The 21,481-nt window shown below is 61.4% G+C and overlaps 5 protein-coding genes across 5 annotated transcripts; 4 read left to right on the top strand and 1 right to left on the bottom strand.

Moving 5' to 3' along the window:
• Positions 1-311: 311 nt before the first annotated feature.
• VTJ83DRAFT_6271 (uncharacterized protein) lies at positions 312-1,726 on the top strand (the record flags this gene model as incomplete). Its single annotated transcript, XM_071012964.1, has 4 exons — positions 312-617; positions 667-984; positions 1,062-1,252; positions 1,315-1,726. The coding sequence occupies 4 exons, from the start codon at positions 312-314 to the stop codon at positions 1,724-1,726; spliced, it is 1,227 nt and encodes a 408-aa protein (XP_070863898.1).
• Positions 1,727-3,029: 1,303 nt separating this feature from the next.
• On the top strand, positions 3,030-6,560 carry VTJ83DRAFT_6272 (uncharacterized protein; the record flags this gene model as incomplete). The annotated part of the gene is made up of 1 exon (XM_071012965.1): positions 3,030-6,560. The coding sequence occupies one exon, from the start codon at positions 3,030-3,032 to the stop codon at positions 6,558-6,560; it is 3,531 nt and encodes a 1,176-aa protein (XP_070863899.1).
• Positions 6,561-8,202: 1,642 nt separating this feature from the next.
• VTJ83DRAFT_6273 (uncharacterized protein) lies at positions 8,203-9,629 on the top strand (the record flags this gene model as incomplete). The annotated part of the gene is made up of 3 exons (XM_071012966.1): positions 8,203-8,593; positions 8,737-9,304; positions 9,434-9,629. The coding sequence occupies 3 exons, from the start codon at positions 8,203-8,205 to the stop codon at positions 9,627-9,629; spliced, it is 1,155 nt and encodes a 384-aa protein (XP_070863900.1).
• Positions 9,630-11,218: 1,589 nt separating this feature from the next.
• On the top strand, positions 11,219-12,386 carry VTJ83DRAFT_6274 (uncharacterized protein; the record flags this gene model as incomplete). Its single annotated transcript, XM_071012967.1, has 3 exons — positions 11,219-11,553; positions 11,799-11,863; positions 11,938-12,386. The coding sequence occupies 3 exons, from the start codon at positions 11,219-11,221 to the stop codon at positions 12,384-12,386; spliced, it is 849 nt and encodes a 282-aa protein (XP_070863901.1).
• A 585-nt stretch (positions 12,387-12,971) lies between these two features.
• Positions 12,972-17,256, bottom strand: VTJ83DRAFT_6275 (uncharacterized protein; the record flags this gene model as incomplete). Its single annotated transcript, XM_071012968.1, has 2 exons — positions 12,972-14,997; positions 15,104-17,256. 2 exons carry the CDS (start codon positions 17,254-17,256, stop codon positions 12,972-12,974), a joined length of 4,179 nt encoding a protein of 1,392 aa, XP_070863902.1.
• Positions 17,257-21,481: the final 4,225 nt, after the last annotated feature.

The following is a 21,481-nucleotide window of genomic DNA, read 5'->3' on the forward strand; positions in this document are numbered from 1 at the left end:
TTTCTTTGCATCTTCCACCCCGTAGCGCCGAGGACTACCGAGAGAGGGGACCCGACAAGCTTTTTTGACTCCATCATCATTCCCCCTCCTCTTCCCCCCCCCTCCCGTGCGCTCTCTGTGCAGCGTTTTCGGCCTGGTCCCGTCTGTGTCTGGTCCGAGTGCCGAGAGACGCCGTCCAGCACTGCAAGCGAAAGCGAACTGGTAGCTTCACCGACGCCGCGCCGAACAAGAAAGAGAAAACAACACCACCCCCCCCCCCCCCTTTCCCATCCGCCTCCTCCAAAACGCCATGCGCGTTCGTCCTGCCCGCAATGTCGCCGCCGTATGAGTCGTCCCGCCGCCGTCGCGGGGCATGGAGCCACTGGGTTCCCCTCGCCGTGACCGTGACGGTTGCTACCGTTGGCGTCGCCGCCTGGCTCTTGAGCCAGCGCAAGGATGAGGAGGAGGTAGCGTACAAGGACCTGGACTACGAGAGCTCCGACCAAGACGACAATGCCGCCTACGGGGCGAGCCGGGATGCCGGCGGCGGCGGCGGCGGCGGCGCGCCGACCCAAGGCCCCTCCCGCCTTCGGAGGCCCGGCGCCGCGCTCGGCTCCCGACTACGCGGCCGCCGAGCCGTCCGGCTCCGGCTGGGCGGCCCTGCGCCGCACCCCGAGCCCGTCGCAGTTCTTCGACACGGCCCGGCGCACCGTGGCGGCCGGCATGACGGCTGCCGGCGCGGCCATGGGGACCGCGCTGGCGGCCATCCGGGAAGAGGATAAGACGGCCTACGCCGACCATGAGACGTGGTCCGAGGAGGCCGACGCCAAGAAGGACAGGGCGGCCGCCGAAGCGGCCGAAGCCGTTGCCGCGGCGTCCGCCGCCCCGGCGTCTCAGGCCAGGGACAAGGATGCCGCCGGCAAGCGCCGGAAGAAGGTGGCCATCGTCGTGTCGGCGGATGCCCGGCTGGACGGCTTCGACACGGATGGGTTCCACGAGCACGCCGTAAGTGCCGAGGGCCGAGAGAGAAGGAAGAGAAACGCAGCGGGCCTGGAGAAGCGGAACGCTAACCCTGGCGCCAGTCGATCCTGTCGCACATCCCCAGCCAGCTCGACCACTCCAAGTTCAAGCTCTACGTGCTCATCTACGCGCCCCACCTGAAGGAAGCCGGCCTCGAGACGTCGACCAACCTCCCGCCCCCGTCGCTGAGCTCGTCTTTCTCCAACATCGACCCCGCGCAGGCCCTGGCATCGGAGGAAGCTCGGAGCCCCTTGTGAGTGTCCTTTTTTTTATCTTCTTTTTTCTTTTCTTGTTTTGCTGACGTCATGCTTCTAGGGTGAGCGCCTCCACGTCGGACCCCGTGTACAACGCCATCTACGCGCAGGCGCAGTCGCTCGTCGAAAAGGACAGCCTGATCCTGACCTTTACGTCGCCCAACGGCCACGCGCACATCCTGCGGCACATCCAGCCCGAGATCGTCTACCTGCAGGAGTCGCTGGCGGGCGACAACGGAAGCGTCGTGTCGGCCCTGCAGGCGTGGATGCGCCACGACGTGATCCTGGTGGTGGGCGCCGAGAGCGGCGACGGCGGGCTGGCCGACAGCGACTCGGAGTCGGAAAAGCCCGGCAAGGAGAAGGAGCTGTGGTGGCACCGCGAGGATCGCGTCGGGAGGGGGAGGGGCGTGGTGGTGGTGGACGGGGTGAAGGTGCAGGATGATTGGGCGAGGAGGGTGCTGGGGAGGGAGTAAATGGAGGCGAAAGGGGGGCGGAGGAGGGTGTAGAGGGTTGAGGGTTGAGGGTTGAGGGTGGAAGATGGAAGATGGAGGATGGACGCGCTTGTGTATTTCGGCATGATGCTTTATTCCCACGATGTACCTGGATGAGTTTTTTTATCTTTTTTTTTTTTTTTTAAGAGGGTTGTCTTATGCTGGAATGATGGTAAATTTCATTTCTCCTGTGCATGTCCTTAGCGGTGTTTCCTAGGGGATGGTAAAGTGGTGTGGTGTGTGTGTGTGTGTGTGTGTGTGTGTGTGTGTGTGTGTGTGTGTGTGTGTGTGGTAGTCCCTCCACTCTCCTTATCCATCATGGCTTACACAGGATGGAGCTGGTTGTATGAGGGAGTGATGGAGTCTCCTATGGAACCTAGACAGACGAGACAGAGTGCATGCCCGGGCAACCTACACAGCAGCAACAACAAGAAAAAAAAACCAGCCATCAATTCATCAATGCTATCGGTGGATTCTCTCTCTCCATTTTTTATCTTTTTTTTAGGTATTGATCCCCCATGGAGTGCTATGTACATATTAGCCAGCTGCCTCCATTTGTCCATGATGCTTGGCTTGGAGAGTGGCTTGGAGAGCAAGTCACGTGGTATGCGGCTGCTTGCCAAGACGGGAGCGTGCTCCCCCCAGGCTCGGCCTCTTCCCCCCCCCCCCCCCCCCGGAAAAAGAGATGGACCCATCCGTTCCCGACCAGGGATTGTGACTGGACTGGACTGGACTGGACCGGACCGGATCGCCAAAAACAGCACCCCACACAACAACAGCAACCGTCATCAGCAAACCTCCCCCCAAGGACACCAACTCCATCGCGTCGCCATCCCCAAGCCGCCGACTTCATCAAACCAGGTGCTGAATTCCAAAAGGGACCGGTTGCGCGACGCGTGGCTCGCTTTGTTGGCATCAAAATCCCGCTTTTCCGGCCCACAAATTGACGGTGGCTCGCCCTGCCGAGGTTCTCATCTTGCGCCGACCTCGTGTACGTTCCCCCGGTCTCAACCGACCGCCATCGCTGCCATCATCGCCTCGCTCCCCTCGTATCGATTTTGCGATTGCCGAGACCATCCTGGCCGACGCGCTGGCCCGTTCAAGCCGCCCCCTCGGCCCGCCGCCGCCGCCGCCGCCGTCGTCGTCGTCGTCGTCGTCGTCGTCGTCTTCGCTTTCCGCCTGACAAAACTCCTCCTCCCATCACGTCGGGACATCGCGCCAAAGCATCTCCATCCCGACGGAGCCTCGAGACTCTGCTGCCTCGCGGCGGCACGAGACCCTCTCGATGGCCCCCACGGTCGTCGCCACGCCCGTGGCCCCAACCCCTCCCGGCCCGACCAAGATCAAGCGTCCCATCCCGCCGGGCATCCAGACCAACGGCGTTGTCGCATCGCGATCTTCCCCGTCGCCCTCCATGTCCGCCAAGCGCGCTCCACCCTCGGCCTCCCGGCCGCCCTCGAATCCCCAAGCCGCCGCCAACGGCGCCACGCCGACGTCGGCACGCCCGCCCAGCCGGCTGCGCAAGGAGAGCACGGCGCTCGCGCTGGGCAGGGGCCAGAGGAGCGCCGGCCTGAGGTCCGCGAGCATCGCCGGCGCCGATGCGCTCACGTCTCCCGTGGCCGAGCCGCGCCCCTACGTGGTCACCGATGCCTACGTCCTCAAAAAGTTCGCCGGGAACCCCCCGTCTCTCATCGTCCACCTCCACCAGACGCACTTCCGCTTCGACCAGCAGGAGGGCATGTTCCAGTACCACTCGCCCATGCGGCTGTTCCTGGAGCACCTCCGGACGCGGACGGTGCCACACGACATGCTCGAGTACTTCACGCAATGGGGGGTCCCCTTTTACGACGGCTGCCTGATCGTCGAGGTGCACGACCACAAGTCGGCGGCCCAGGCCAAGGACGTGGCCAGGCCCTCGTCGGCCTCCAGCAAGTCGGTTCCCTTCTCGGTCCACAACTACAACCAATACATCACCCCGTCGCCGTACGCGCCCTACCCCAAGGAGAACCTGGCCCTGAACGGCACGGCCGGGTCGCCGCCCGGCAAGACGGACGGCGACAAGGACAAGGAGAACGCCGGCGCGTCGAACGCGTCCGCCGACGACGAGAAGAGCAAGGGCGCGCAAAAGCCGAGGATCTTCACCATCGTCCTGCACCCGACGCAGCAGAGCCTCCAGACCGACCTCGTCATCAAAGCCACCACCCCCCGCGGAGCCGACGGCCCTCCGCCGACCCCTCACGTCGCCGTGCCTCCCACGCCCACCGCGGCGAGCATGCCGCCCCCGCCGCTCAAGAAGCAGAAGCGGGAGCGCATGGAGCTCGACGTCCGCCAGCTCTACGACGCCGAGGCGCAGATCCGGCTGGCCACCACGGCGCCGTTGGACCTGGAGCCGACCAAGAGCGCCGAGGAGACCATCGCCAAGCTGGAGGCGCACGCGCACCCCGACCACTCGCACAAGCCGCCGCAGCCCAAGGCCCGGAAGCGCACGGTGGCCGAGATGGCGGCCGACGAGGCCCTGGCGGCCGGCCAGGAGCGCTTCATGCTCACCATGGACGAGCGCCTGGCGTCCAAGGCGGCCGGCGCCCAGGGCGGCGCGTCCGGCGCCGACGGAGATGCTCAGGCCACCACGGCGAGCTGGGAGCCGAGGTTCGAGCGGTTCAAGCTGATTGCTGACATTAAGCAGCAGCATGCCGAGAAGCGCGAGCTTGAGAAGCAGAAGCAGATCGAACACGAGCGCAAAATCGCCCAGCAAAAGGCGCAGCAGCAGCAACAGCAGCAACAACAGCAGCAGCAGCAGCAACAGCAGCAGGAGCTCGCCATGCTGGCCGCGAGGCAGGCCGAAGCCGAACGCCTACGCAAAGAGCAGCAGCAGCGGCAGGAGGCCCAAAGGCGGATGCAAGCTGCTCAGGCAGCGCAGACGGCTCAGGCCCAAGCTCAAGCTCAAGCTCAAGCTCAAGCGCAGGCTCAGGCTCAGGCTCAGGCTCAGGCTCAGGCTCAAGCCCAGGCGCAGGCACAGGCGCAGGCACAAGCACAGGCACAAGCCCAAGCTCAGGCCCAGGCTCAGGCGCAAGCGCAGGCACAGGCTCAAGCGCAAGCTCAGGCTCAAGCGCAAGCTCAGGCGCAAGCTCAAGCTCAAGCACAAGCACAAGCTCAGGCGCAGGCGCAGGCTCAAGCCCAGGCACAGGCTCAAGCACAGGCACAAGCTCAAGCCCAAGCCCAGGCGCAGGCTCAGGCGCAGGCTCAAGCACATGCCCATGCACAGGCGCAAGCTCAGGCGCAGAGCCAGCAGCAGGGCAACGCTGCGGCCATGGGAACGCCTCATTCGCATGCTCTCCACAACAGCCCTATGCCGACAGGGATGGCCGGCGGGCTGCCGGTCAGCATGGCCCAGGCCCAAGGGCGGTTCCCGCAGGTGTCGTCCCCGGTCGTTCGCCAGAACACCCCGCAGAACGCGTCGTCTCCCATGGGCATGGCGGGCGTGGCCATGCAACACTCCAACTCGAACATGGGCCAGGCGGGCAGCCCTGCGAGACCGCCGTCGGTGGTTCAGAACCACCCGATGGCGGCTCCCATGGCGCCCACCATGTCGGCCCGCGGCAGCCAGCAAAGCCACGCCGCCGGAACCCCGCGCATCCCCAACGCGACACCGAACGTGGCGCACGCGACGCCCATGACGCGGCCCCAGGTGGTGCCGACCCCGCGTCTGACGCAGGCCAGCCCGCCGGCGGGCATCCTGGCTCCGGCGCAGCCGCTTGGCCATGCCATGGTGATGGGTCCGCAGGGCATGGTTCCGATCCCCAACATGGCGGCTCACATCGCGGTTCAGCAGCGGATCATGCAGCAGCATCAGCAGCAGCTCCAGCAGATGCAGCAGAACGGCATCCCCGTCACCTCGGCGGCCGCCCAACACCAGTTTGCCCAGCATCAACGCCTGATGCAGCAGCAGCAGTTCCTGCAGCAGCAGCAGCAGCAGCAGCAGCAGCGCGCCGCGAGCCAGATGATGAACCAGCCGGCGCAGGCGCAGCTCGTGGCCCAGTACTCGCAGCATCTTACCCAGATGCAGCAGCAAAACATGGCGCTGAACTCGATGCAGGCTCAGACCCTGCAGCGGCAGTTCTTCGCCGCCCAGGCCGCGGCGGCCAGGACCGGGCAGAACATGATGCCCATGGGCAACATGACCCAGGCCCAGATCATGCAACAGCTTCAGCTCGCACAGCAGCAGCAACAACAGCAGGTCGCCGCCCAGAAGCAAGCCCAGCAACAACAACAACAACAACAACAACAACAACAACAACAACAGCAGCAGCAGCAGCAAGCCGCCGTTGTTGCTGCTCAACAGCAGCAGGTCCTGGCGCAGCAACAGCAGCAGCAGCAGCAGCAAGGCCAGCCCGGCCAGCCCACGCCGCAGCAGCAGCAGCAGCAGCAGCAGGTGGCGCACGCGACGATGCTCGCGCTCAGCAACCCCACGGTGCAGGCCCAGATTCGCAACCTGTCGCAGGCCATCTTCACCAAGAACCTCCCGCAGCTGTCGTCGCGCTTCGACAACGCCGGGCAGCCCATCCCGGAGGACCAGCTGGCCGAGTTTAAGAGGAACTGCCAGGTGCAGGCGAGGAACATGGTGCTGCAGCAGCTGCAGCAGCAGGGGAGGCTGGGGGTCGCGGTGGGCGGCGGGGTGCCCGGGATGGGAGGGCTGCAGGCCGCGCAGCTGGTGGCGCTGCAGCAGCAGCAGGCTCAGGCTCAGGCTCAGGCGCAAGCTCAGGCCCAGGCTCAGGCTCAGGCGCAAGCGCAGCAGATGGCGATGGGGCAGGGGATGTGAGCATGTGTGTGCGTAGGGGGCGGGAGGCCGTGAATAGGAAGGGAAAAGAGGGTAAGGTAGAAGCTACGGAGTGACGGCGGGTGAGAAACGACGGGACGGGACGGGATGGGACGGGACGGGATAGGCAGCGGAGGGTCGCATCCCTCTGTGGTTTTTGGTCTTGTGTGTGTGTGTCTTGTTGTTGGTTTTGGCTTTTTTTCCTCTCTCTCTCACGGTGTTTGCTTGAGGATTCTATTTATACCCTGGGTGTGTCGCCTTCATGGGACAGGCACGGAGGCATTTCTGGTCTTGGGCATTCTTAAGGCACGGGTTCTTTTTTTTTTTTTTTTTTTTTTTTTTGTCGTCTTGTTTTCTTGTCGGGGCGTTGGGGGAAGGGAGGGGGTCATTCATACCCATACGGGGGAGGGGGGCCCGGGGAGACAAACATGAGACCAGGAGTGTATGCGACGACCGTGGCATCGCCAAGGAACCTGAGGTATGGCTTGTTGGATGGTGTTATGGCTGTGGTTGACGGCTTTGGGGGCTGGTGAAGGAAGAGCGGTTAAGGTATGGGGTATGGGAGGGGCCAGCCGGGTCGGGTCGTCCGTCCTCGCCGCTTCATCATCACGCCCGGCCGTCGGCAAGTGTGTGTAATGTAGTAATGCCAGTATGGGTATGGTGTTTAGTTTACTTTGTTATCGGTATAGGACCATATCGATTCTTGCTCCTCTGGTTGTATGTAGTTCGTGCGTGCTCTGTCTCTCTCTCTGTCTCTCTCTCTCTCTCTCTCTCTCTCTCTCTCTCTCTCTCTCTCTCTCCTCTCTCTCTCTCTCTCTCTCTCTCTCTCTGTCTCTCTTTGTGTGTGTGTGTGTATGTGTATGTGTGTGGTGTGTGTGTTGATGGAACGGAATTGGACGCAGCGGGTTGGTGATGCAGGTCGTGGCGTTCACGTGACCCATCACGGGGAATCTCCGCTGACGGACAAGACAAGGCGAGCAGGCAAACATGACGGAATGCGCCAAGCCTGACGTACTCGGTAGGTACGTACTGCGTACTGCGCACGCAGGACCCCAGATTCCCGATTCGATTCGTTCGTCGCTTTGCGGCGCGTGGACCTGGACCTGCCACCGACGTGGAGCGTGGCTTTTGCATCGGAGCATCCCGTCGTCATCCTTCGTTGTTTTTTATCCCGTCCCTCGAAAGGCGTCTCCTCTTGTCACAACCTTTGCATTTCTTGGATTGGTGGCTCTTTTTTTTTTTTTTTTTTATTTTTGTATTTGGGGGGTACGGACGAACTACTTACTATTATAGACCTCAACGTATCCTGTTTCAGCTGACGTCGGGCTTCCTTCTGCGACGTCTTCTTCCGTTGACCGGCCCCCCCCTGGTTACGTTTATCACAGACGGGCTCCTCTCGAATCCCGGCCGACCTGGTTGGTGATTTCACAGACCACTGGCGACAACCGACGACGACGGCTCCAAGCAGACGGGGTATTCTTTTTTTTTTTTTTTCTTCTTCTGAGGGAGCTCCCCTTTCTCTCCATCTCTCCCACGCACGGGACAAGCGCGACAGAACCACCGCCATCGCCACCGCCATCGCCATCGCCATCGCCATCGATATCGCCATCACCATCGCGATAGCACAGCTGCAGCGACCCCAACGATGAAGGCCCCATCAACAAGGCGAGGAGGATGGCCTTCCTCCGCCGCCCACCACCTCCTCCTCCTCCTCGCAGCATCCGCCCCCTCCGCCGCGTCTCCACAACTCCCACTGCTATCGTTCTCCTCCTCCTCCTCTTCCTCCTCTTCCGCCCTTTCCGCGCGGGGGGATGCGCTGTCTATAGCAGCGGCGACAGAAGGCGTGCCGGCCTGCGACAACATCGTCGTCGACAAGCACAAGTACAACCTCCAGCCGCTGGCGGGCCCGCACACGGTTGTGACGTACGAGTACGCGAAGCCGACGCACTTTAACACGACGTATACGTTGGATCTGTGCGGCGGGTTGAAGAGCGAGGGGGGCAAGGAGGAGGAGAGGTGCCGGGATGGGACGCGAGGTATGTCTTTTTTTTTTTTTTTCTTTCTGTTTCCTCCCTCCTCCTTCGGGTGGGGTGTTGTTTTGGTGGATGGATGCATGGCTTGCGACGGTCGAACCAAGGGGATGGCTGACCATGTCACGGACGGACCGATGGATCAACAGTCTGCGCCATCACGCACCGTTGGGATCCCAAGGAGCACAAGGCGACGGCCGTCGAGCGGGTCATCCCCATCGTCGGCGGCGACGAGAAGGGCATGACCTGGGAGGCGACGCGGCTGGCGGCCGAGGGCGAGGGCGACAAGAAGAAGAAGGAAGGCCTGCGGCTGACGCTCACGGGCGCCGCGACCTACCAGCAGCGCAAGCAGCGGGTCGTGATCGAGCTCCGCTGCGACAGCGACAAGCTCGGCACCGAGGGCGAGTGGGAGAGCATCGACAAGTACAAGCCCCACGACGGCAAGCTGCGCAGGCGGGACGACAAGAAGGGCGACCCGCCCAAGACCAGCAACCCTGACGAGAGCACCCCGGAGCAGCAGCTCAAGAAGGACGGCGCGGCCCTCCTGTGGAACGGGTACCGTCGCGACAAGGATGGCGACGTCGAGCGGGACACGCTGTACCTGACGTGGTACACAAAGCACGTGTGCGACGCGGCCGCCGAGCAGCCCCCGGCGTCGCCACCCGAGGGCGGGAACGAGAGCAAGCACTGGGGCTTTTTTACCTGGTTCTATGTCATGTGGGTTTTTCTTTTCGTTCTCTTTCTCCTCGTCTCCTCTCCATCTTGTTCGCCCTGACCCGACCATTTTTTTCGTTTCTCTCGTCTTTTCAACTTGACTCGATCTGCGCTGACCAACAATCACAACAGCCTCTTCCTCGGCATCGCAGCCTACCTCGTGTTTGGCGCCTGGCTCAACTACAACCTGCACGGCGCCCGCGGCTGGGACCTGATCCCCCACAGCGACGTCATCCGCGACCTGCCTTTCCTGATGCGCGACCTGGTCAGGAGCTTGCTCAACACGCTGCAGAGCTCGGGGACGAGGGGGGGATACTCGGCGGTGTAATGGCGATGAGCGAGGGAGGTGGCAAGTTTGGGGTCAGCGGGTGGTTGCGGGTTCATTTGACTTTCCATGCTGAGGAGGGGCGAAAGGGATGGATGGTTCTTGTTCATTAGACCATGTAGGTACAACACTCGGTTGCCCGGGTCGTGGCGGCGTCTCGCCGCGGCGATTTTTTCTCCTTTCTTTTTGTTGCATGAGCTTGGATCGAGCAAGACGCAGGGGCATACAAGTACTGTGTAGCGTGTGTGTCCCTTTGGTGATTTTTTTTGGTGTTTTTGGCGCCTCTCGAGTGTATGTGTGTGGGGGTATCCATCTTGAGGGAATGTCGTCTTCGTGGTACTTATAGGAGACATACGTCACTCACTACCAAGTACTTTGAGTACTTCATGTACGTACTACAGTACAGTCCTTGCAACGGAGAGAGCTCCCGTCGTCGTCTTCTCGTCAAGGGGTAGTTTGTTTATCGAATGCGGCGCTAGTCTTGGCTTTCGGACCCTGTCACATGCCGCCGAGACCACCAGCATCGGTTTGGTGTGGACGTGGCAGGGGGGGGGGAGACCTGGGGGACAAGACCAGACAGCTCCTGTCTCGGACTGCACACCGCACATACTACTACGCTGCGCCACATGTTTTTTTCAAAACATCTTGTTCGGTAACTGGTTGAGCGGTACGGTATCCCTTGGGCCAGGATACTCTTTTTTTTTTTGTCATTGTTTTCTCATCTGCTGCGAGCAACCGTCACGTCCGCTCTCCGCCCTCCAACACGCCATTTGTCGCTTCTCCGTCCTCCGTTTCCCGGTCAAGAGTGGGTCCCCGACCCCCCGAGCAGAGCCGAGGTTCACGCTCCAGAACCAACGGCTCTGGGACGGCAATTCCAGTTCCCATCCGGGGTAACTAGCTTATGTACGTACCACTACCGCGTACACAGCACCTACATACATATGGGCCCGGGGCATGCGACCGAACCGGGGACCGTGCTTCCAGTGGTAACCTACCTACCTACCTACCCACCTACCTACCTACCTACCTACCTACGTTCTCCTTGGCTTTTTCCATCTGTTCGTACTTGAAAGGCACCTGGCCGCCATTCCTCTCGGTTTTCCCATCTCTCGGTTGTCGCTGGGACACTCTGGGACCAGTGGGCGTTGTGCTTTCTGCTTAGATACCTACCTACAACAACTAACTACGGAGTACGCTACGCTCTCGGGCAACCAGGGTTTCCTATTCCCGTTTGTTTTACGATACCCACCCACCTCTCATCGTCGTCGTGTCGTGTTAGTGTTTATTTCCTGCCTGGCCACCACCACCACCACCATCACCAACACCACCTCACTTCAAGCCAGCTTTTATTTTTTGTGTGTGTGTGTGTGTGTGTGTTTACATACAATTCCCTCCCTGTTTTCGCTTGACCCGTCCATCTCTCTCTCTCTCTCTCTCTCTCTCTCTCTCTCTTCCGTTCCTCACCTGGGAATCCTTCAACAGCAGCGTGAGACAGAACAACCATCTGCATCCTCTGCATCCTCTGCATCAACATCATCAGTAACAACAACATCATCATCAACTATCAACAACCAACAACAACAACAGCAAAAATGGCCACCGCCGACAAGGGCAAGCACCTCTTCACCATCCCCATCCCCCCGCTGAACCAGCACCCCGGCGGCGCCATCGTCGCCACCGAGCCCGCCCCGCAGGTCTACCTGCTCACCTTCACCTCCCCGCCCGACAACCGCCTCACCACCGCCTCGTGCACCGCCCTGCTCGATGCCCTCGACATGGTCGAGTTTGGCGGCTACAAGCCGGGCGTCGTCATCACGACGAGCGGCATCGACAAGTTCTACTCCAACGGCCTGGACCTCGAGCACGCCATCGCCACCGAGGGGTTCATGCCCGACAAGCTGTACAAGCTGTTTTTGAGGTTGTTGACGTACGTTTCTTTTTTTTTTTTTTTGTCGTTTTCTGTTTGGTTTTTTCTCTCTCGGTGTTGGTGTCGGAGGGCTTGGTCGTCCCGTCGGCTGCAAGCTTGACCAGAAGGGATGATGAAACAGATGAATGGATGAATGTGGTATAGATGGATGGATGGATGGATGGATGGATGGATGAATGAATGGACAAGCCTGGCGAGAACGATGATGGCTCCGGGATGAGACTAATCACACCCGATCCATGCAGCTACCCCATGCCCACCATCGCCCTCATGCCAGGCCACGCCTTTGCCGGCGGCATGATGCTTGCCAGTAAGTTTGCCTTTTCTCTTTTCTCTCTCTCTCTCTCTCTCAACACTCATACCAACAACCACAACCACAAAAAGTGCACCACGACTACCGCGTCATGTCCCCCACCCGCGGCTGGGCCTGCATCAACGAGCTCGACTTCGGCGTGCCCCTCAAGCCCGCCATGTCGAGCATCTTCCGCCTCAAGGCCGCCCCCGCCGTCTACCGGCAGCTCGTCCTCGAGGCCCACCGCTTCCCGGGCCCCGAGGCCCTCGCCGCCGGGCTCGTCGACCGCCTCGGCGGCCTCGCCGAGGCCCTCGCCCTCGTCCGCGACAAGAAGCTCGCCGGCAAGGCCCGCACCGGCATCTACGGCCTGCTCAAGGCCGAGATGTACCGCGAGAGCGTCGCGCTGCTGGCGCGCGCGGGCTACGACGAGGGCGAGCGCGCCGAAAAGGAACGCATCGCCCGCGAGGACAAGAGGAGGGCCGAGGGCGAGAGGCGGGTCGAGGAGCTCAAGAGGTCGGGCGTGGAGAAGGCCAAGCTGTGAGGGAAAGAGAGAAAGAGAGAGGGAGAGAGAGTGATTCTGGTGGCACGAGCAGTAGCAACAAGATCGGTAGGTGTGCATGTGCCCAAGTATGTATTGTGTAGATCCGTGCGATGGATCATGTTTATCGGCGTCGGTGGTCCGGGATGATGTACGGAAACAAAGGCGAATACGAGACAGCATGCAAGCATACGCATACACATACAAGACGTGAGTAGTTGGTTATACACAACCGAGGTGGACAGCAGTTGGACAGCAGTTGGACGCCGCCTCTCAAAGCATCTCCATGCTGTGAGCCCCTTTCATCCTGGGATGGATGCTCGCAAGTTCAAAAGAGAGGGGAAAAAAGGAGCCACAGAGGGTATCATCGACCTTATTTTTTACTACTTTTCTTTTTTTTTTTGGATCCGACAGACACCCCCGGGGCTATCATCATCATCATCATTGTCGTCATCGGCAAACTACAGAGAATACAATCAACACCCATACAAATGCTTCTTCCCCGTCCTCCGCCTCCCTTCTCTCCTTTTCCCCCAAACATGTCGAGTTTTTCTGCTTTTCCATGCCACGTCTCCCGTCAAAATCCCCTTACTCGCTAACATTACCGTCCTCCTCCTCTTCCCTCTCATCTTCCGTCTCCAGCCCGCCGCTGTTCCCCGCGGTCCCCGCCAGCAAGCCGAGCTCGGCCCTCGTGTCCCTCTGGATCCTCAAAAAGTACCTCCTCAGGCTCCGCAGCCCCCGCAGGAACCCCCTGTCCGGCTCGTCCGGGTACCGCGGCGGGCACGGTCGGTCGCGCGCCGACAGGTCCCCGGCCGTGACGCAGTTGGCAAAGTCGGCCATCTTGAAGTCGATCTCGCGAGGGTCGCGGCGGCGGCGGCGGCGGCGGTCCTGGGCGGCGGCGCGCGCCGGGGTCGCCGGGGCTCCTGCCGCGGCGTCCTCCGCGTCGGTGGCGAAGTCGGTGGCCGAGTCCGAGATGTAGTAGTTGGACGAGCCGTTGGCGGCGGCGGCGGCGCCGTTGGCGTGGGCGCCCGAGTGGCCCTCCCGAGGGGTGGGCTCGCCGTCGTAAAACATGAGTAGGCTCGCGGCGTAAAAGCGGTACCCCCGGAGCCGCTTGATGATCACCTCGAGCTCGTCCAGCTTGTGCAGCACCGTCGGGATGTGCCGGAGGATGCTGGCCCTGTCGACGCCGTCGTACAAGAACCTCGTCAAGGCCGCCTGGAACTCGGCGCCCTTCTTCAGCTCGCGGCCGTAGTACTTGTCCTTGAAGATGTAGCTCTGCGTCTTGACGTCCCAGACCTGCAGGCCGCATAGGCGGACGCCAAGCTCGCGCGACGTCGTCTTGGCGCACTTGCCCTGCTGCGACTTCTGCTTCTTTGGGGTGGCGTCGACGCCGTACTGCCGCGTGCCCATCTTGAGATCCATGATGCACGGCCGCTTCATGCCCGCCGTGAGGTCCTCGAGGAGCAAAAAGTACTCGACCCGCGAGTCGCGCTGCGTCTGAGCCTCCTTGGGGTTGATGGGGCGCGGGATCTTGCCGACCGGCTCTAGCGATTCCGCCTGGCGCGCGGGGCTCGCAGGGACGGGAGAAGAGGGAGGCGGTGGCTGGGCCGGGCCGGCGGGCGTCTCGGCAGCGGCTTCGCCGCCGGGCGCAACCTCCGCCGAGTCTCTGGCCGGAGACATCGGGAACGGCTCCACGGGGGCGCCCGCGTCGTCGGCCTCGGCGTAATACCTGAGGCTGCCGCGGCTGTCCTCCACATCTTTGGGCTTCCGGCGCAGGCCTGTGCCCGAGAAGCGGCGCTTCTTCATGCGAGCGGCAGGCGACGCGTCGCCGAGGATCTCGGGCTCGGGAGCGCTAGTCCCGGTCACGTCGTGCGACGCCGCCTCGTTGTCCGTGTCGCCGGGGTCGACGCCGTGAAACGATTCGCTGCGGCTGTACCCGTGGCCAGAGCCGTTCAGCCTGCTGCCGGGAGGCAGGTAGGGAGGCCCGACCGATTGGGACCGCTTCTCGTACGGGTCGGCCGAGGCAGGCTCCGGCCCGGCCGGCCGCGCGGGCGTTTGCTGCAGGGTACGTCGTGCCAGTCGGTGGTGCGCCCTACGGTTCCGGTGGATGGCGATGGGCTGCTTCAAGAAGGCATCGTTGAAGACCTCGTTGCGCAGGCGCTTGTTCACCATGGTGGCGCCCCAGCTGTTGGGCGGCCGGTCCTGACCGCCGAGGTCCTGGGTCCCAGCGGATGGGTCTCGGTGCCCTCCGGATGATTCGCATGCCGCGGACACGCTCCTGATGCGCCCGCGGAAGTTGGGAAGGCTGGCGGCGGGTTGGAGAAGGCTGCGGGGAAGGATGTGCGCGTTGTCGACGAAGGTGACGGTCGGAACTTGGTTCAAAGGCGTCTTCAGCGACTGGCTGACGATCCGTTCTGCTGGCTCCGCGCTGGGCCTTTCCGACGCTGATAGGGCAGCCTCGTCGGGATGACCCGTTCCGCCGCTGCTAGACGGGTGCGCAGAGGAACCGTTCGCCACCGCCTGAGAGCGTTCTCCCGCGGCAGCATCGTCGCGTTTGAGGGTAGACTTGCGACGGGGCTGCTTCTGGAAGGTGACGTTCAGCACACCAATGTATCTGGATGTGTGCGCGCGTGCGTGTGTGTGTGGTCAGTCTGGGTCTGCGAAGTTTTCTTTTCTTCTTTACAAACAAACCGGAAAAAAAAAAAAAAAAAAGGACATACCGAGGGAGGAACTGCAACAGGTCACGGTGATACCTCTCCACCTTTTCATAAAACTCATTCTCGCGATTGTTCAGCTGCTTACACACCGCGCGACGCGAAAAGCGCCACAAGGTAGTATGTCCGCCCACCTGGTGCTTGTACGGAATAAGCTCAATGGCCTCGAGGGGCTGCTTCGGGGCGTTATAGTATGGATCTTGAACATCCTCAGGATACTCGGAGACCGGACGGGACAGGTGCGAGGAGGAAGAAGAAGAAGACGGGACGGCAGCAGCAGCGGCAGCAGCAGCAGCAGCAGCAGCAGGAGGAGGAGGAGGAGGAAGAGGTTCACAACGGCCATCTGGGGCTGCAGCGACGCTTTCATCATCGCCCTGCCTGGAAGCTACCTCGGGAGCTATACTGGGATACGGGGCCGCGGTGTTGGGGGCGGCCTGGGTTTCCAGGTCCAGGCCTTCATCCCGCGGCTCATCCACCTCGGGCTCGGGCTCGTCGGCCTTGACAAGCCAGGGGTGGAAGTCTTCAGAATCGACGCACGATGGGCGCCGGGACGGCACCATCCGCTGGGGTCCTCGGGGCGGGGCGGGGCGTTCCTGGACCACGTCGGGCTCCTTGTGCGGCAAAAACACGGCGGACGAGATCTTTTCCTCGCCCGACTCTTCGCCATCTTCGACGCTTTCCCCGGCGCTGCCAACGCTCAGGTTGGACGCTCGGCGCGGCGTCGGCTTGGGGGTGGACGGAGATTCCGGCTCCCCCGGCTCGCTCTCTTCTGCCGTCGCCCGTTCCGCCACCTCCTCGACGCCGGCGGCATGCTCTTGCTGCCGGGGAATGGCACGGGCGGCTCTGGCGGAGTCCTGGCCCGGCTTGGGCTCGGAGCTTTGGAGCCGGTCTCGCCGGTTGGCCGTGGGCTTGTCTCCAGGCGCCCGGGGCTCGGGCGCTTGCAGGTCGGCGGGCGGTTGCTCCTGGATGTCGGCGAGCTTCTCGCCACGGGACGGCGATTTCTCACGCGCCGACTGGGCGGCGCGGTGGTCCTTTCGCCTTCCCTTTTCCTCGGGGAGACCTTCCTTGAAGAAACGCAGGCTGTGGCTTGCCTTTCGGCTGCGGTTGTTGGGCTCGACGCCCGCGAGAACCTCGGAGATGGACTTTTCGACCTGACCCTCCTCGCCGTTGTCCGAGTCTCGGGCGCCGACCCAGGCTCGGGGATGGGTCCGGATAACGTCTGCGGGCTTGGAGTCGCCGGCAGCGTCGCGGGGTGCGGCCGCGACGAAATCAGCAGCGTGCGACCCGGCCTTCTCGGACGCCTGGTCGGCGGCCCCGCGAGAGGTGGTCCTCGCGCGGCTCTTGGACGGCGACTCGTGGTGGCTGCTGATCAGGTAGCAGACGTCGCCGTGATCATGTCGGGCGTGGGAAGGAAGGGCCACGACGGTCGTGGTAGCCGTCGACGAAGGCATGGCCGGCTGACGAGCGGAAGAGTGCGAGGTCAGAGCGCTGGGATGTCCGTGGGGGACGTGCTCATGGTGAACGGGGTCAGGTCGAGCGTCGGTGGCGGTCCGCGGCTTGCCGTCCTGCAGGTCGGAAAGAGATTGATGGTGGCACAGATGGGAAGGATGGGAGGGTTTATTAGGGTGGTGGGGCTGGCCGGGCTGAGCCTGGATCGGGATACCGCGCGCTGTTGCAAGAGCCTGGGTCAGCAATGAAGGGCCGGCGGGCCTATGCAACGCAGCTGGGACCCGGGCGTATTTGACGGGATCGGCATGGGCGGCGGCAAACGCGGCAGAGGTCCCGGTGGCTTGCGCAGCCGAGGGGCCGGTGCCAGACGCGCCATGTTCCCTGGCTGGGAGGGATGGTGGTGGTGGTGGTGATGGTGGTAGAGAAGAAGAAGAAGGAGGAAGAGGAGGATGAGGAGGAGGAGGAGGAGCGGGAGTGGTGTGTGATGGTGATGAAGGTGGTAGTGGTGGTGGTACTACCGACGAGACTGCCCCTTCTTGCGTTCCCGCGTCGGGTGGGCACGGCGGTGGCGTCTGGGTCAGGGTCTGGGTCGGGGTCTGGGCGCCTGTCGCGAGGAGGGCGGGTTCTGCGGCCCCCGAGGTCGTCCAAGGAGCCGCCTGGCCGGCGTGAGTTGCCGCGGCATTGTCGTGGACGGTAGGCGGGCTAGACATGAGCACACCATGGGGCGGCGCATGGGGGATGCGCTCCTGGGGCAAGCGTCTGGCTCGGTCCAAGGGTTCCTGTCCAGCTTCTCGGCGGGGACAAAAGCATCCGACGAGGCCGGGGGAGGGAACAACAACGCGGCCGGTCTCTGGACGCCAACCGCGGGAGCACGCGGTGCCTTGGGTTGGCAAGGGACAAGACCAGGTCCAAGACGGGACCGTACAGGTACCGCACGGCAACGAGGCCTAGGGAGGAACGGAGGGTACCAGTACCGGTGACGGTGCGAAGTATGGGACTTCCCAGGGTTCTCGGACGTTTCGACGAGGGTCGAGGATGGCTGCAAGGTGGCTGGGATTTGCGTCGTTTTGGCGTGGGTACCAATGGATGGCAATTGAGCTTGAGCGAGCGAATGAGCCAGCGTTGTGGCCCGTGGTGGTGGTGTGTGTGGTCGTGGAGGAGGGAGGGGGGGGGGGGGGGGGGCGCGATGACGAATGTGGAGAGATGGGAAAAAGATGGGAAATGGACAAAAAGGAAAAAGCGGTGCGGGAACAGAAGAAGCACGCTTGTTGTGTTTCCAAAAGTTGGGCTACTGACGCAAGGGCTGCATGGGGCCACTGGGACGGCGCTCGTGCCATGTGGGGCACGCACCCGGCTTGGCATCGGGTCGGCTCCCTGGCGGGGGGGAGAGGGGACCTGGGAGGCAGCCGCCCCACTTCGGCTGGGGGTGGCCTGAGAGGTTTTGAGAGGACCTCAAGGTCACTACCACCTACACAGTATAGTAAACTACCTACCATAGGGCACCTGCACCCACCGGGGGCAATCTTCCATGAGGACCATGTGTTGATCGGGTTCCTGCCGACGGGACTCAAACTCTTTTGGGACTCGGCTCCCCCCCTTTCTCTTCTGCACAGCAACCTCACGTACTAGTATGCACTTCTTCCGGGTTGTACGCCCTCGGAGAGTACCCACCTAGCTGCATCTCACCGTCACCGGATCTCGTACTTACAGGGACGTCGTACAGGCGGGTGGCCCTGATAGGTAGGTGTAGCAGCCGGGCGCAGGGGGATCTCGATTCCGGCCCTCCCTCCCCATCTTCGCAACCTTTCATGTGGCCTCTCCCGCACGTTGGCGGGCTGATTGGCCACCATGCAAGCTCCGGTTTGCGGAGCCTCGAACCTCATCTCGATGGCTCTCGAGAAGCGTTCCCGCGTCTGATGCAACCCAAAGCCTGTTGAGCAAAGATACGGGCGACGGTATCAGACGCTGCCAGGGTCGAACGGGGGATGATCGAGATACCGGAATCGCCTGTCACTGCAACGGGAGACAAGGGGGGGTAATGCAAGCTTTCCCGCCGGGTCGCCGCGAGCTTCCCACCCATGCCGGCCACGTTGTGCGCTGCTGCGATGCGACAGGTCTGTTTAGTCCGATTTTACCCCTCTTTCCGCGTTTGGCACTTCACGGTACCTTGGGGCAGGTACCTACCTAGTTACCTACTGTACCTAGTATTATGGAACGAACCGTGCCTCCTTGACGCTGGGCCGGGCACGGAACGCCAATGCACGCCTCCACACCGGTCGCGGCGGATGGCGGTTTGAGAATGAAACCGCCTTCAGGTTCCCACCCTTCCAGTCGTGGTGCCAGCATCAGCCGACCTGCTGGGTTCGGGTTCACCTCTGCCGAATCTCGCATTTCCCGCGTCTGCCCGAAAGCAGAACACCCCCTCCCGCCAACAACCACCCCGGAACGTCGGGTGAGGTGCTTCCGCACAGCAACGCCGTCCTGGAAACCATCCTATCCTCAAGCCTTCAACGCAGCGCATGCGTCTTACCATCCGGCTCGATGTAGGTGTGAGTGCACACAACCACGCATCACAGCCATCCCTATTTCTGCCGTCTTGTGTGCATGTTTCGACGCGAGTTTGTGTATAAGTATTCGAGATAACTCCTGTAGAAATTCAGGAGGTACAGTTCGTACCGTAGCACCTCCCTGTTCGGCCGAGGCTGCAACCGCTATACACATCTCGGCTCCATTCATCATCCTACGGAGAGAGGGACGAGATGCACAAGCAAAAAAGTTCCGCCAGTGGAAAAGACGATGCTGCAAGCCTCGCCTTGCCAGGCCGGCTGACTCGCTCGCCATGAACCCTACCTAGGTACGTAGGGAATGCCCAACTCTGGCAAAGATCGATCCTCGCCTGGGTAAGCCTGTTGTTGCCTCCGGGGGGCCATGTTTCGGACGACCATGAAAACCCGCTCACGCTTCACCAATGCCAAATCTCTTACGGCGACACCTCTCTGGTTGGTCGCCTCCGCCGCGGAACCTCCTCCGGTTTGACGTAAACAACCTCCCACGTTACTTAATAGAGTGGCACAACATATCCAGGAGAGATGCCTTTTCCGGTCGTGCAAGCGTTGTAACCGGAGGGACACCACTCGGCGCCTAGCCGCTCCGATTCGTCCGACGTCCAATGATTTGACCATGTGCGAGGCGGTGCTCGACGACCATGAGACGTTTTGACATCAACCCCCCGTCTCCATCCCCAAGCCACCCATCCCTTTGTTTTCCGTCTCCCTTTTTCGTATTTCCGCTCATCCTGTTGCGTCACGTGGCCGAGATGGCGAGGTGGATTGGTCGGCGCCTTGACCGGCCATACCTTTTTTTTTTTTTTTTGTTTTTCTCAAGGTGACTGTGCCGTGCGTGTTTGCGAGGTGGGGAGTGCCTCGGTTCTCTCCTGGCGGGTGTGCCAGGCGGTCCACCATCATCCCGGTGCCGGCTTGCTTCTCGCAACGCTCTTTGGGCATCCATGGCAGGGTGGTAACAGGGCTGGTTGGTTCGGCCACCTTGGGAGGCTTTTTGGCAGGAGATATGTGTCGAGCTCGCCTCGGTGGCTACCTGACGACGGTTGCCCGAGCCTCCTACCTCGGTACCTACCGTGTATGTGCGTGCCCTCTCCTCAGCGCCCGGTGAGGGGTGGTTGATGAGGCCGCTGGGCGGCTGGCAAGGACGTGGAGAGGAAGAAGGTTCTTGGCGATTTCAAACGACCTAGGTAGCGAAGGTACAGAGGGCAAGACCTGCTCTCATCCCCATGGCCGGAAATTACGGACGAGTGGATTTTGTCCCTGGGCACGGTATTAGTCTGAAGGGAGGCAGAGAATGCCGTCTGAGGCAAATTCGTCCATAATTACCTATCGGAAGGAGAACGACCAACATGATTTCCCCAGCTGAACCTGGCTTTTGCACCGAGTAGGTTGGCAGTTTCCTCACCCTGGGCCCGTATGTCTTGCTGGCTGCTTCCTCTTGGCCCCTTTTCATTCCCTCCCTCTTTTCCTCTCTGCACGTCTTTGGATTTTCATTGATTTCCCCCCATCCTGCTTTTGAATTGTTTTTCTTCTGTCCATCGATGGGCAATGATTCAGAGGGGAAAGCCACAGTTGCACTTCATTTTCTTCTAGGGCGAGAGAGGGGCATGATCTAATGAACACTTGATCTTGTTGCCTCCCTAGGATCCTTTTGAGACATCACAAAAACCACATCGCTCTCTGGACCGGACATGCCAGCCTCGACCTGGTTAGGGAAAACCATAATGAAACTATTCTTCATCTTGGGTTGTTTCAAACGGCCGTGAATCCTGTTTCCTATGAAGAGATGTCAGGAACAGGAGCCGGAACCTCCTGCCAGCAAGAGCACGACCACAAGAAAGCGGCGCCATGCCGAACCATGACCAGAGGTGCAATGGAACCCATCAACGCCGGTGGATGGTAGTGGAGAGAGTTCCTTATGCTCATAGAGAAAAGGCTCATCCGAGTATGTGCCGGTTGATTACTGGAGAGAGGACAGAGAACGGCCTCGTCGGTTGTCGTTGTAGCTGTCCATCCTACCTCCAATGCAATTTCCATCCCATTCTCGCACTTCTCGGCCAGAAAAGACCAATGATTATTATGGCAAGGTGAAAAAAAAAGGAGTGCAGAGAGGAATCCAAAGCAAACAGGGCAGCCAAGGGAAGAAGCCAAGGAACGGGTGGAAACGGAGGTTACACGTCTGATGGCCATCTTTCCCCGCGGAAGCTCCTCCGGGCCCTGGGCGGTGGACAGAACAATGCCGACATACACACCTTGATGAATGCAGTGTTTTTCATGTTCGTCATAACCTCGTGCTTCGGAGACTATATAACCACGTAGAATAATGAATAATACAGCTGCCGCGGCAGCCGATGCGGTTTCCACCTCAACCCAT

The sequence above is a fragment of the Remersonia thermophila genome, chromosome 6 (assembly GCF_042764415.1).
Source record: "Remersonia thermophila strain ATCC 22073 chromosome 6, whole genome shotgun sequence".
In the NCBI taxonomy this organism is placed as follows: domain Eukaryota; kingdom Fungi; phylum Ascomycota; class Sordariomycetes; order Sordariales; family Chaetomiaceae; genus Remersonia; species Remersonia thermophila.